This window comes from Carassius gibelio, chromosome B3 (genome assembly GCF_023724105.1).
Source record: "Carassius gibelio isolate Cgi1373 ecotype wild population from Czech Republic chromosome B3, carGib1.2-hapl.c, whole genome shotgun sequence".
NCBI lineage: Eukaryota > Metazoa > Chordata > Actinopteri > Cypriniformes > Cyprinidae > Carassius > Carassius gibelio.
The window spans coordinates 25,815,485-25,829,980 of record NC_068398.1 but is presented as its reverse complement, the minus strand read 5'-3'; the positions used below and the strand labels follow the sequence as shown (position 1 = coordinate 25,829,980).

The 14,496-nt window shown below is 39.1% G+C and overlaps 1 protein-coding gene across 1 annotated transcript; it reads left to right on the top strand.

Moving 5' to 3' along the window:
- The first annotated feature begins 10,115 nt into the window (after positions 1–10,115).
- Positions 10,116–14,480, top strand: LOC127951766 (major facilitator superfamily domain-containing protein 6-like). The gene is made up of 2 exons (XM_052549769.1): positions 10,116–10,292; positions 11,112–14,480. Exon 2 carries the CDS (start codon positions 11,135–11,137, stop codon positions 12,767–12,769), a length of 1,635 nt encoding a protein of 544 aa, XP_052405729.1. The 5' UTR covers positions 10,116–10,292; positions 11,112–11,134; the 3' UTR covers positions 12,770–14,480.
- The last annotated feature ends 16 nt before the right edge of the window (positions 14,481–14,496 follow it).

Sequence of the window (14,496 nt, the reverse complement as noted above, 5' to 3'; positions counted from 1 at the left end):
AAAACTATCACTAGAGGTATTGGATGAACTGGTTGTACATTTAGAAGGGAAAATCATATGTTGTGGTGATTGTAATGCTCATAGCATGTTATGGGACAATTGTAATGATGGTAATGGAATAGTTATTAAAGAGTTAATGGAGATAAAAAATTTAGTATGTTTAAATGATGGAAGGGGAACAAGGATTAATGTTAAAACAGGAATAGATACAGCTATTGATCTTACACTTGTTTCAAATTCACTGGCGGGTATATGAGGTGTTTCGAAAATCTACATAAGGAGTGATAATTAACCCATAATGATTAATGTAATACAGGAGAAGACAAATGTTTTTTGAAAAGGCAGATTGGGAAGCATTTAGGAGTATTAATCAACAAGAAATGGGGAAATAATGAAGTTAAAGAAGATGTTGATAAGATTAATAATGATACTTTTAATGCTAGATAGTAAGCAGCAAGTCAGACTATTCCGAAGAAGGGAGGTAAGAAAAAAGAGGATTGTACCATGGTGGACAAAAGAATGTGATAAAGCAATTAAAACTAAATAAAGCTTTTAAAATGTTAAAAAAGGATCAGAGTTTTCAGAATTTTATTGAATATAAAAGAAAGCAAGCAAATACAAAAAAGGAGAATCATTAAAAATAAAAAAATAAAGAGTTTTGGAGGAAGTTTTGTTACACAGTGGGAAGGGAACAGGAATATGTCAAGTATAGGGAATGATAAAAAGAATGAATGGGATAAAAAGAGAGTTTGGGTATCCAATTTTAGGGGTGGAGATATAACAGGCTCCATATAAGCTCCAGGTATTAATCAGATTTGCTATTTAATGATCTCAGTGAATTATCTAAGGATGTTTTATTAAAAATGTACAATAAAATTTGGGAGGAGGGAAAATTACCAAAAAGTTGGAAGGAGGCAGTTATAATTCCAATACATAAACCTGGGAAAGATTGTACAGATCCAGGAAATTGTAGACCTATTTCTTTGTCTAATAGATAATGGATATCTAATTTGTCTAATAAGATAATGGGGAGAAAAATGGTGAGTGAAATAATGTATCATGTGGAAAATAGTAAATTGTTATCCAAATATCAGTATGGTTTTAGAAGATGGAGAAATACAATTGATCCAGCCCTTACGAAAGGAAAATATATTTACCAATATATTTCTTAAAATATATTTTGATATATTGTAATATATTATTTTCCCTTTTTATTTTCCAATTTATTATATATTTGAATACATTGAATAATATATTGATGATACATGTATTATATAATATATTGCAAAATATACAAATGATTGCTGCTTTATATTGCAATTTATTGGAAAAAATAAATCTTAAATCCCATATATAAGAATATATGCCTAATATATTACATGATATTTCCCAATATACTGCAATATATTTTTGTTTCATAAGGGAGCTGTGTGTTTAGAACACAAAATAAGGAAAGCACAAATAAATGGAGAGAGTGTATTATATACATTAGCAATAAGAGATTGTGAGATCTGAGATTTTTTGCAATGTTTTTTTCCGGGACCTGTGCATGGGTTTCTGTCCTTTCTAGGTAGGTCCTCTGTGAGCATCCCCCTTGGCTGGATTCAGAAACCGGGTGCTCGCCTTGCAGTGTTACTTCACTCGTCAATGTTGTGTCCAGCCGGTATTATAGCCCTGGTTCCGACTTCATGCTTCCTGGATCAAGTGGTCAGGTCATAGCCTTCGGCGGGAGCCTTCTTGATCATCAGGCCCCCGGCACGGCACTGCAAAATTTCCTGGATGTCTGGCTAGGTCGCCCTGAGGGGCTTCCTGGTCACCAGGATATCCACTCTTGCTGAGGCATCGAGCGGGAAGTATAGGTGGCTTTTGTGAGAACCTACTTGGATAATGTTGTCTCAGGAAGTGCTCCCCCCACCGCAGAAGGTTGTATTTGAGCTTGCCTCTCCTTTTTGTCTCAGTTCTTCCGGGCATCTGTGACAGATGCTTTGGAAACCTAAAGTACACATGCAAAGTTCTGTGTACTTTCTGAAATCCACATGTTGGTAAGTGTGCACATTGAACACTTTGCGCACTTTCTAAAATCCACATAAGTTTTAATTGTTTACGTAAGACACTTTCTGTAATCCTTTTAGATGAGGGTTATGTGTATCAGCTTCATTCCCTTTCTCTGATCTGTTTAGGCCCCGGTACCTTAGGCTCCAGTCAACCAGTGTGTCTCTAACACTAATCAGTGAACAGATGCTTGGGAAACTTTAGGTGCACACTCTAAGCTCTGTGTACTTTCTGAAATCCACATGGTGGTAATTTCTGAAATCCTGTATGGTAAGGTTTACGTGTATTAGTAGAGTTGGGTCCGAGTCCACCTTTGTTGAGTACGAGTCAAGACCAAGTCCACAAACATCGAGTCCAAGTCTGAGTCCGAGTCCAAAAGGGGCCGAGTTGGACTCAAGTCCGAGTTCTTAAAGGCCGAGTCCGAGTTGAGTCCGCCCGAGTCCAGAAAGTAATTAAATTAAAAAAGATTATAAATTGGTATTGTACATTTTTACATTCTATTAATATTTTAACCTTTCAACCCATTAAACCAATGGCAATATAAAAATGTAATAAAACAAATACCACTGTTACATCTAGTCATTTCCATTGAACATTTTTCTTTTGTCAACAGAACTAGTTTCCTATCAAAAAAGGTTTCAAATGTTTTATTGTAGTACAAGTGCATGAAAATACAAATGAACCTGTTTTATTATTGTATCACACTATATTGTCCTCCAGTTAAAGCTGACATTTCAGTTATTTAATGCCTCTCCCCCACATTTGACAGAGGTAAAGTGCAGCCAATGAGGAGATCCTTAATGATGACATTATGAATTTCTTGTTGTCTTTGGAGAACTTGCATCATAAAGTTGCACTGCTTGTTTGGTCAATTCTGGTCTTGCAAATCCTGCAATGCTGAGCTGTGCAGCAATTTTTTGGTTGCTGCTGCTGTCCTTGGTACTCGTTTGCATCGGTTTTCGGATCATCAGTACACTGAACCGAAAACCGTTTCTTTCGGACGCGTCCGATTCGAGAACCGATGAACTGATGATACTGCGCATGCGTGATTCAGCGTGAAGCCGAATGACTCACAGCGCGTCTGAACCGAACTGATTCTTTTGGTGATTGATTCTGAACTGATTCTGTGCTAATGTTATGAGTGCGGGTAAACCGAGGGCTTGAATGAAGGGCAATCTGACAAAACATAAGTTCATTTAATAACAAATACATCGCAATGGATTATGTATAGTAAGTGGATCATGGTTTCTGCGCTGATGACACCTAATTTACTTTATATCTTCAAGACTTAAATCCTCGTATGCACATTATTGCAGTTACTGTATTTGGGTGTGTTCTTGCAAAACTTCATGATTATGAGGTTTTTAACTGACTGAAATTATTATTAGCGACTTTATATATTTGAATATTTGATCGACATTGCCAATGCCAGTCATTACGTCGAGCGTAAAAGAACCAGTGAACCGTTTTTTTTTTCAACCGGTTTATTGAATCAAACCGTCCGAAAGAACCGGAAAAGAATTGAACTTCCCATCACTAATCCACATTGATATCAAGTGAGTGATGCGTGTGTTTCGTCTGCAAGCATGAGATGATATGCTACTGCTGCCTGCCGGTGTGGTGCAGTAAAATTACATAAGGGGAGACATTCATTCATTTATCATCTCAATTTTATGCAGGTTTTATTGTTACACACGCGGACTCGACTGTACTCGGAAAATTTTCCGAGTCCAAAATGTTCAAGTCCGTGTCAAGTCCGAGTACAAATTCACCCGAGTGCGTGACAAGTCCAAGTTCATTCATAATTGGACTCGAGTCCGGACTTGAGTCCGAGTCCAAGTTCGAGTACCCCAGCTCTATGTATAAGCTTCGTTCTCTTTCTCCAGCAGCATTAGGTGAACTAGGCCCTTGCTCTAGTTGCTCTCTGATGTGCTTTTGGCTAGCTTGCAGTACGCTTACCCTTCTGATTCTAACGATCATGCTGTGGGTGGGCCCCCTCTCTTGTTGAGAGCTGGGTGTGTTCCTCCCTCAGCTAAGTAAATTACTGCTAGCTGTTCCAGCATTAGAACATCCGGTAGGTCAAGCTCCCCTCTCATTTGAGAGCTGGGTGTTTGCCACTCCCCTCTGCTAGATATTTACTGATAGCCACTCTAGCATTATACCATATATTGAGTTGATGACTCTCAAACATACTGGTTTTGGGATGTAATGGTAAGAGTGCATGTGAAGTCTTTGCACACTTTCTAAAATCCACACTGTGGTAAGTTTGCATGCTAGTACTCTGCATTCTTTCTTAAAACCTATATGGTAAAGGCTTTGTGCGATTGCTTTGTGCCTTTTCTTGAGCTGGTAAAAGCTCTATTCATCCTGGGCACCACTCCACCTATGTGTCCTCAGGATACCAATCTAAACAGGGTGTTGCTACTAGGGATCTGTTGAGACAGTTCCTTCAGCAAGCTTATGCAAGAGCAAGCAAGCGGTAGTCCCTGTGTGACAGGCCAAGACTTAAAGAGCCACACAGATGGGAAATCAAAAATTACCTGTATTACAGTGTATGATGTAGATTTATAAAGTTATTGGCTTCTAAAGTAAGGAGTCGACTCTGAATCGCTGAAACGAGTCGTTATAGATTTCAAATCTTTTGCCCATCTCTATGTACGTCACTAGGAGCACTTTGCATAATAATCTCCGCCTACCGTCCTGAGAGAAACGAACTCTGACCCCCCCCCCCCCCCCCCCCCCCCACACACACACACACACACAGACGCTCTGTTTGGTGTGAGAGCATCATGTTGAGGAGTGTGTTTTTAATTGTAAAGGCAAGTTTGTTTTATTTTCACTGCCAAAGACATTTCAACAACATTTCACTGATGACTGCTTTTCTAATCTCGGCGAGTACAAGGCGGGATTTTCAAAGCGTTTGGCCATAAAAGAGGGTTCATTACCAACTTTATTTAGACCAACGAGCATCTCCGAATCACAAGGCGAAGTATGATTATGAAGTTATGTGTTTGTTTTCTCTCAAGCGTCTTATCAGTATGCTGATATTGATTTACAAACACGTCATTAAAATGAAGTGTAACTCCGTGAATACTCAACGAAGAGACATGAGAGAGATATATATAGAAAGCTTGACATGTCTACTTTAAAACTAAACAAGTGCTGCCTGAAAACAGATATTCTGTGATAAAGTAATCCATATGACAACTCATTGCTTCGCGATGAGAGGAATAAGACATAATTCACCCCAAAAAGATGCTAACGCATAGTTTACCTTGAAGTTGTGTGCGGAACAACCAATCAAACCTGACTATGTTAGTTGACCAATCAGAACACAGTATGCTACCGAAAGGTGGGGTTTAAGGAAACTGAATCTTTTGAACAGCTTCGCGCGAACCAGTTGGGGATCTCTGAGAACTGAGGTCATTTTAAAATGATATTTTGACAAAATGACAATGTTTTTTAACCTTGGATGGATTTAAACATAATGTACAGGACTTATAAACAGTGATAGGAAGCTTAGAATTTTCATCTTACTGGCTCTTTAATATGATGCTAGGCTCTTGGTCGTTAGTCTGGTGTTAGTCTGGCCCTAACAGGTAAGTTTGGGTATGTAGTCTAGGCTTTAGGCCGTAAGGGATAATGTAACAGACAGCCATCTAACGTCCCAGGGGCAACTCCCATGGAAATGGTAGAGTTGGTACTTAGTGCTCATAGGGTGACCACCTGCTAATAAGCCCAAGGGGGACAAGGGGTATGTTTCTGAGGGACGATGTGGGACAACTGCCTGCCTCCACCCCACAGGCAGACTCACTGATAGTGGTTTACCCATTTCTAGCACATACCATCTTACATGATATATTAATAATGTCCTATTCCCCTAAACATGTGTAACTGCTGATGCATGAATAGGCCAACCAATGTGCATTTTTTCTAAATAAAAGATTCATAATATTTTGAACATTCAACGAATTGACAAATGCACTTCCACTTATGATTTACTTAAGCTATTTAATTTTATTTACAATGTATTCACTTTAAATAAATTATAATATAAAATTATAGACTTAACAGGAATTGTAGTTACTCAACACCACAGGAACAGTTAAATAAAAAAGGCTTAACTCACAGCTCCAGAGGTTCACAGAACGAGAAGGGGGAGGAAGGATGGTGAATTTGCATGTTAGTTAAGGCAGGTGCAGGAAAAAAATTCTGTTAAGTGTGTTGGGGACAACTTTAGGACTCAAACCTTTTCACCAGCATCTGAATCAAATAAGGAAGAAAGATAAGAGACAGAATTAAAGCAATATTCATTTTTATGAATAGCTTCCAAATGGTTTTCCAGTATAGACAGAGGAGTGCAAACCCATCACCTTCACAAGATGAAAGTGAAGTGACATTCAGCCATACTCAGAATTTGTGTTCTGCCTTTAACCCATCCAAAGTGCACACACACAGAGCAGTGAACACACACCTGGAGCAGTGGGCAGCCATTTATGCTGCGGCACCCGGGGAGCAGTTGGTGATTCGATGCCTTGCTCAAACTCCCCCCAACAAAGATGACAACAATACAAAAAGGTGCCAAGATACAATCCTATGCAAAACAGTGACATATTTTAAAGGCTAAAAGGCTACTGTTTCCTGAAAGTGACACATTTGCACCCCTGTAGACAGTCCATCAATGTTCAAAATCAATCAAACTTCATCTTAGACAAATGGGGTCTTACATAACTAGGTTTCTTACCTTCAGGTTTCTTCTTGAACTTGTATTTCTTGTTGGAGCGTACAGCATTGAGGAGAATCTCCTGCTCGATATGATGTAGCGTGTTGGACAGTGTGATACACACTCATCACCTCTGCAGCAGTCACTTTGTCAGCTAGAGAGTCGTTTTTAGGACGGAGGAAAGCAACCATAGATTTGGATGTCTCCTTCTGTCGGACACGTTTCTTTTAAGTCTCCGTGAGTCTGCGTGCTAGTATTAGTTGGTTAAGTGCTGGCGAAAAAGATGAGTCTTTAGATGTTTCTTGAAAATGAGTAAAGACTTGAATTGAGATTGGGAGGTCATTCCACCAGCTGGGCACAGTCCAGGAAAAGGTCCATGAGAGTGATTTTGAACTTCTTTGGGATGGCACCACAAGGCGTCGTTCACTTGCAGAGCGCAAACTTCTAAGATTTAACCAGTGAGTTTAGGTATGTTGGTCCCGTGCCAGTGGTCGTCTTGTAGGCAAGCACCAGTACTTTGAATTTGATGTGAGTGGCAATACCGATAGCCAGTGTAACCTGATGAGGAGAGGAGTAATGTGAGCTTTTTTTGGCTCATTGAAGACAACCCTCGCTGCTGCATTCTGGATCATTTGCAGAGGCTTGACAGTACATGCAGGAAGGCCCGCCAGGAGAGCATTACAATAGTCCAGTCTGGAGAGAACAAGAGCTTGGACAAGAAGTTGGGTGGCTTGCTCTGACAACAGTAACAGTTCTTGTACCCACACCTTCTCTTTTTAATAGATGATGGCGATGCCTCAGACTCAGTCTCTTTCTCCATTTTTCGAATTGGAAAGCGCACATATAAAAGAGTTCCTTCCCAGTGTGTCTAGTATGGACACGTGTGTGCTGTCATGACAACAACGAAAAAGTTGACAACAACCTAGTCAGCAGTTCAACTGAGGGGTGGGTGTGGCAACAGAAACCTGCTGAACTGTCAAGTAATGTTCATTTGGCTGCCTGAGGCTCGAGGATATAGAGTGACCAACCTTTTTTTTTTGAGCAAACATTGATTCCGCGTGACGGTCTCAATTTGTGGGACACATGAATTGGGCTTCAAACGCTGTGTGCGCAGCGGTGGTCACCCTTTGGTTCTGGCCTGCACTCCCCTCAGCATGGTGGCGTGGGTATACTGTTCCCCATAGTGACCTCAAAAAGATGCAGTTCAACTTATGTAACCATGGTTCCCTGAGTAGGAAATGAGACACTGCTTCCTCTAGCTTCCTGCCATGCTTCGGATGCAAGCTTAAGATGAAGAAGTGGATTATGTGTTCTCCCGGCACCTATTTATACTATAGTCGCACCAGTAGTGATGCCATGGGCTGTAGCTGGCCAACGTGTTGTTGGAGTTTTTCAATGTATGCTTCAGAGACGGGTGACGATGAGGCATTCCCCATTGCGACCCCGAGAGGACGCAGTGTGTCTTACTCAGGGAACTATGGTTACATAGGCTCAGTAACCCGAAAATGTTAAATGTTAGTCCAACTGTACCACTAAATTGCATTTATCAGTAAGGAAAAGGATCATTGATGAGTTATTTATTCATACAGGGGGCATTGTTGCACTGCTATTAGCAATACGGATAGAAGATATAAGACCTTTGAAATCAGTTGTTTGTTCAGATTCATGTTCATCTTTGGCTAGTTTACTATACAGTCACTCAAAAAGTAGACCGGACATTTTAATGGAAATAATGGAAACGTTATTATATTATACAGTGGTATTTGTATGGGTGCCGGCGCATATTGGTATCCAAGAAAATTAAACTGCAGATAAAGAAGCAAAATAAGCAGTTAAAAACAACAACATTAACTTAATTTTTTGTCTAAGTTAGAATTAAATCAAGAGCATTATTAAGAAAAGACTGAAGGAAAGGTGACAAAAATACGGAAGTTCTAAGCGGCCATGCACTAGGCTATAATCAATCACTGTTGATTTTCTCCAGAGACAGTATAGCGTTTTGTTTTTGTAATTAACATGTTTAAATGGCAAGACCGCGAACAGGCAGAGCGCCTTCAGAAGGATGCAGAACTATTCTAAGATCTTGAGCTGCTTGGATTAAACTCACTTTTAATTTTCCCTTTATTTGAAATAAAAATTATATATAATTTGTAATTTTTAGTAGTCATTATATGCTGTGATAGATATCATGTACGTTTCAAAATTCTGTTTGAAAAGAGCGTTCATGTGTAGTTTGTGTGTGTATGTGTGTGTGCAGAAAAAAAAACAATTAGCTACAACGTTATAGAACAAAACTGAATTAAATTAGCCTTTGCACTTTGCATATACATCACATTTCTCATCAATATGGTTAACAATAAAGATTAATAATAAGGAAAAGAAGCACATCACAAATCTACCTATTCGTGTGCCTAAAAGAAGCACAAATAAAGATATAGGTGCAAACAGAACACAGTGACTTAATACACAAAATAATCATATTGATTCAAGCACTTAACATTTATGAATTAATTAAATGTCAGTAATGAACAAGACTTCACAAATTATAGCGACCACGATGAAGGTCCGCGTACAGTAAAGTGGCCAATGTACAACACCCCATCAGTTACATTCAGGTCTATAGTGCCACCTGCTGGCGCAGTTTTGCAACTTCTTAGAGAAAATTAAGTCGTTATAAAGAGAAAACGACTTAGGTTATGTCGAGATAACGAGAAAATTATGTCGTTATAAAGAGAAAACAAGAAGGAAAAAAATATAATGCATGGCCGCTTAGAACTTCCGAAAAAAAAAACCAATGGGATAAGGAGAAAAAAGGTCAGTGGTATTTACAGAATTATAAGGAAAGTGGGAGAGATGAGAAGTGCAGGAAAAATCAGGAGAGAGGATATAGTAATATCGAGGATGAGATTTGGAAACACTTTTTAAAATGAGTAAACATAAGTGAATTTTGTGGACAAGAAGAAACAGTAGAACATCTTATAATGTACCTACTGTCAAAAATATGAGACTGAAAGAAGGAGTCTAATGCGAAATTTAGAAAAAATAAAATGCAATTTACACTGTTATTATTACAATTTACTCTGTTATTATTTTACAAAATAACTCAAGGAATGAATGCTATAGTTTTATTTTTCAATGCCTTAAAATAACTATATGTGGGCAAGAATATATTTAAAATAATAATTGGGGGAAGAGGAAGTATGTCCTTTTGATCCACACTCCGTACAAGTTAGTGGCGGAAATACACAATTTATTTTGTTTGTCAACAGGCAACACAATATCAAGAAGGATAATTTTATACTGTACGTTCATCTTCTCACCAACAGGTGGCGTAGTAAACTAGAGTTTGCTCGATACTCTGAGGTCGGCCATTGGTTGTTTGTCAAAGAGAAAGAAAACTTGTTACACTTTACCCGGATACGGTGTGGACATGAAAAGGCAACGAAAACCTTAATCGACAATATTCTGTCAAGCAAACCATGAGTTTACGGATACGTTAGGCTACGATAGATCTCAGGTAACGTTAAATAGTAAACCCACGGCAATCTCGTGACGTGTTACAGCAGGTGCACTATGATGACGTTACCTGGACTGAGAGTTTGTCGTGTAGGCTACTTGCAGATGTTAAAAAGTCTGTCTTTATTATTATTAATGTTATTTAAGTACTATTTGCAAGATTACAAAAGGCTTTTGCGGAAAATATCTGCTTAAACTCTTATAAGTCTTTCAGGTTTCATTTTGTGAAATTGCGATACACTGATAGCAAGCTACCTTTTTTTTTTTTAACATACACTTTTAATTTACTTTCCTCTCGTACAATGTTTCGTTTTATAGAAGTGTCCTATTTTAGTAACTTTTGGTGAGGGGATGTTTTGTGTACATATGATTTAAATGCAGTTTACTGGACACAGTTTTGCGCCATATGTTGTCAATTAACCCATGTTGTTTGATAAGTTATAAAGTAACGTTGCAATGATAATGTCATGGGAATGCAACACCTCGAAGTACCATTTAAATACAATAGTGCATTTTCTCTTCGTTCTAAAATAGTGTTACCCATTAGAAATAGACAATGTAAAGTGACTGATATAATATAATTGTGTATAATTGTGTGTGTATGTGTGTGTGTGTGTGTGTGTATATATATATATATATATATATATATATATATATATATATATATATATTCATATTTTACCACATTTTTACCCAAAATGTATCATGGTACTACCATAACAATGCCATACAACCACTTTACCATTATATACAGTTCTTGATTGACCTGTAAAGTTGCATATATTTTGTTCACTTAATCTAATCATTTTAATCCACACAGAGTGCTAACTGAAGTCAACAAACATGAGGAAGAAGGGAGCAATGCAGAAGAGCAAGCAGTGGAATGTGAAGGCGGCTTTGCGGCTGGCAGGTCTCTTTCACTTCCTCCATTCCTGTGGCTCCGGTTGCCTTCTTCCCTTCCTGACCCTCTACTTCCGAAACTTGGGTCTCAGCGCCGCCATGATTGGTATCATCATGGCGTCCAAGCACCTGCTCGCTCTGTTGTGGCGCCCGTTCTCCAGCGTCCTCGCCAGACAGTACGACAAGCGGCGGGCGGTCATAGTGGGCTCTCTGCTCAGCTCGGCAGTGGTGGTTTTGACTCTTCTGCTCTTCCCATCCACAGGAAGCCAAGCTGAAAGTGGACGGTGTAACACCAGTCAACCCGATGCTGATCCCACTACCATTCTAGAGAGGACAATGGTCCCATCGCAATCAAACGCTACTGTTTACTCAATAAACCAAACATCTGTAAGTACAGAGCCCTCTGTTGAAGTTACCACACTTGTAAGCTCCAACTGGTCAGCAAGAGGCCTAAAAACTTTGAAGAAGCCTGAACAGGAAGATGATCCTCACAGTGAGTTCCTTGGGAGCCTAAAGATTATGGATGCCCGGCATCAGATGTTCTTTCTGGTTCTCATTGTGATGGGTTTGTGGGAGTTAATGGCCGCCCCATTGGAGTGGACAGCGGATGATGGACTCTACGAATACTTGGATTTCGTAGATGCCACCGATCACTATAATGGTGTGAAGGTCTGGAAGCCACTTGGAGCTGCTTTTGGCAACTGTGTGGTTGGAGTTCTTGTAACCAGCCTGTTTTGTCTTATAGGAACTACATTGGAGTTTTACTCCTACACTGTGTTTATGATCCTAACCATCCCAACAGCTGCGCTGCTACCTATATACCTCCGCAAGCGTGAGCGGCCCACTAGTGGAGGCTTTAAGGCACTACAATTGGTGCATGGGAACTTGCAAGCGATACTTTGTGCAACCACTGTCGTCTTGATGGGCATGGTGAGCTCAGCTGTGTCAGATTTCCTCTTATGGCACATGCAGGACTGCGGTGCTACTGAAATCCACATGGGCATCTCTTTAGCCTTGGCGCACTTAAGCCAAACTGGCTTTGCTCTATTTGCTGGGCGTCTCTCCCGGTTTCTAAAGTGCCACGGTTGGTTACTAGTACTGGCCGTTGTTAGTTTAGCCCTGCAGTCTCTTTATTATTCCTTCCTGTGGGGCCCGTGGGCTGTAATACCCGCTCAACTGCTGGCGGGCTTCAGCACCGGCGCCCTCTGGTGGTCCGTAACATTGCAAAGTGAAGACATCGCCACTCCCGGCACGGAAAAGACCATTTTAAGGCTTTTCGAGGTGCTTTCTCTGGAGTTGGGAGCGGCGTTTGGCAGTCTAGCAGCTGGGTTTGTGGTGCAAAAATTTGGGGTCCGGGTGCTTTTCCAAGGCACTGCAGTCACTCTGGCTTTGTGGAGCAGCGCTCTTGCCGTACTCAAGTGGAAGATTCCTCGGCAGCGCCGGATAAACTACTCACGCCTGCTGGCCGCTGACACAGAGATGAGCGAGTCTGAGTCAGACCAGGAGAAAGACTGGCTTGAGACGGCTATGGAAGACGACGCCAGGGGGATCAACAAGTGGACAGCGGATAAATCTTAATCAATGGAAGCAAAGATTGACTTATTATCAGAGAGCTAATTAAAATAACTAAGAGTGTAATAACACTGGAACTCTTCCATACACTGAAAAAAAAATATTTTCTTACTATGTATTTATGTCTTGTTCTCCATTGAAATTTTTTTTTGAGTAATGACATAACCAATGACAAGTTTTGTTTTCTAATATGATGTACCAAAATTAAGTAAGTTTATGATTAAAAAGAAATATATTTGGCAGTGGAGTAAGAAAAATAACTTTAAAGTCAAAATGGGAAGATTATTTTTTCTAAACCTTTTGATACCCTATATTATTATTATTATTATTATTATTATTATTATTCTTTAGAAAACAACTCAAAGTCTTGTCATATACTTCTCAAGATATTAAGTCTTGTTTTCTGGGTACGGGGGGCTGTATGTTTATACTTAAAACAAGAAAAAATATGTCAGTGGGGTAAAAAAAAAAGTCAATTATTTATTTATTTTATTTATTGAATTCTTTTTTTTTTTTTTTTTTGGAATATTTGTTTTACAGGCCAGCTTTTTCATAAACTGATGGATTATGACTGGAGATGAGCTAATCTGGTTTGTTTACTTATAGTAAGCATGTCTTCTCTGCCACACAAGCAGATAGTGCCTATTGTTTCTAACGTCTTCACACCTTTCTTTACCACTCATTGTTATGTTTCGCAAATATTTGTGATCTGAAGCTGAGTGTCAGTTGCCTGTTATGCAGAGACTTTGTTTTTTATTTATTGTGCTTAACGCTCTCACGTTTTCCACAATTACGTGTCAGTAGCACATGGGGTTTATTGAAGATAATCATAATAAAAATTATCTACTTTCCAGTCTAAGGTATTGGGAACACTTGGCTTAGAAATTAAGTTTGCCAAAGCTGTATTGAGAAAAAAAATCTTCCCAAACTTGTTCTTGAGTAAATATTCCTGTACAGCTCGTAGAGCAGATTGTAGAGTAGCATGTCTGTGACTGACAACTCTTTAAAAAAAAAAAAAGGAGAGAGAGATGGGAATAAATATTCTTAACATTTCATTGTTTGAAATAAAATAAGATCTATTAAATAATTTCATCTTTCAACAAATGCATGAAGCCAAGCATTCATCATTTTGTCCAAATGTCTTGATATACTCTGCATTGTAACAAGTGTTGTACTTTGACCCAGTGTTAATCATTTTATGGCATTATTACATAATCGACGAGTGTAGATTTGCCATGTTGATATTTCATGGCACAGCAATATGTCAGTGTTGATGTTGTTTCCTCAAGATCAGAATTAAATCTCAAAATCTAGCAGCATTGACCCCAGGGTTAAACCACACAGCCAAAAGTGTTTTCTCCTCAAAGGGTTGCTTCAGAAGCACAATCTATCAATGCAGCCAGGCTGTTAATAGTTTAGCAAGATGCCTCAAATTATAACACTCCCTTAAGATGAAAGCCAAACCACACAAACATTTTCTGTAGGCATGATTCACGGTGCAAGCATACTGTGTGTTTAACACTTATGTCCTGACTGTTAACTGGGATAAAGCAGTTGAATTACAGTTCAAATTCATTTAGGCACATGCTCGTGTAATCATAGTAGAAAGGCTGTAGCGCTGATAAAATGTTTCTAAGAATTTGTGACATGGATCAATCTACTACTGATAGGGACTTGTTAAACTGAAAATGTTTTCTAATAAAGCATTAATGTTGTAGTGCTTGTCTGCTTTT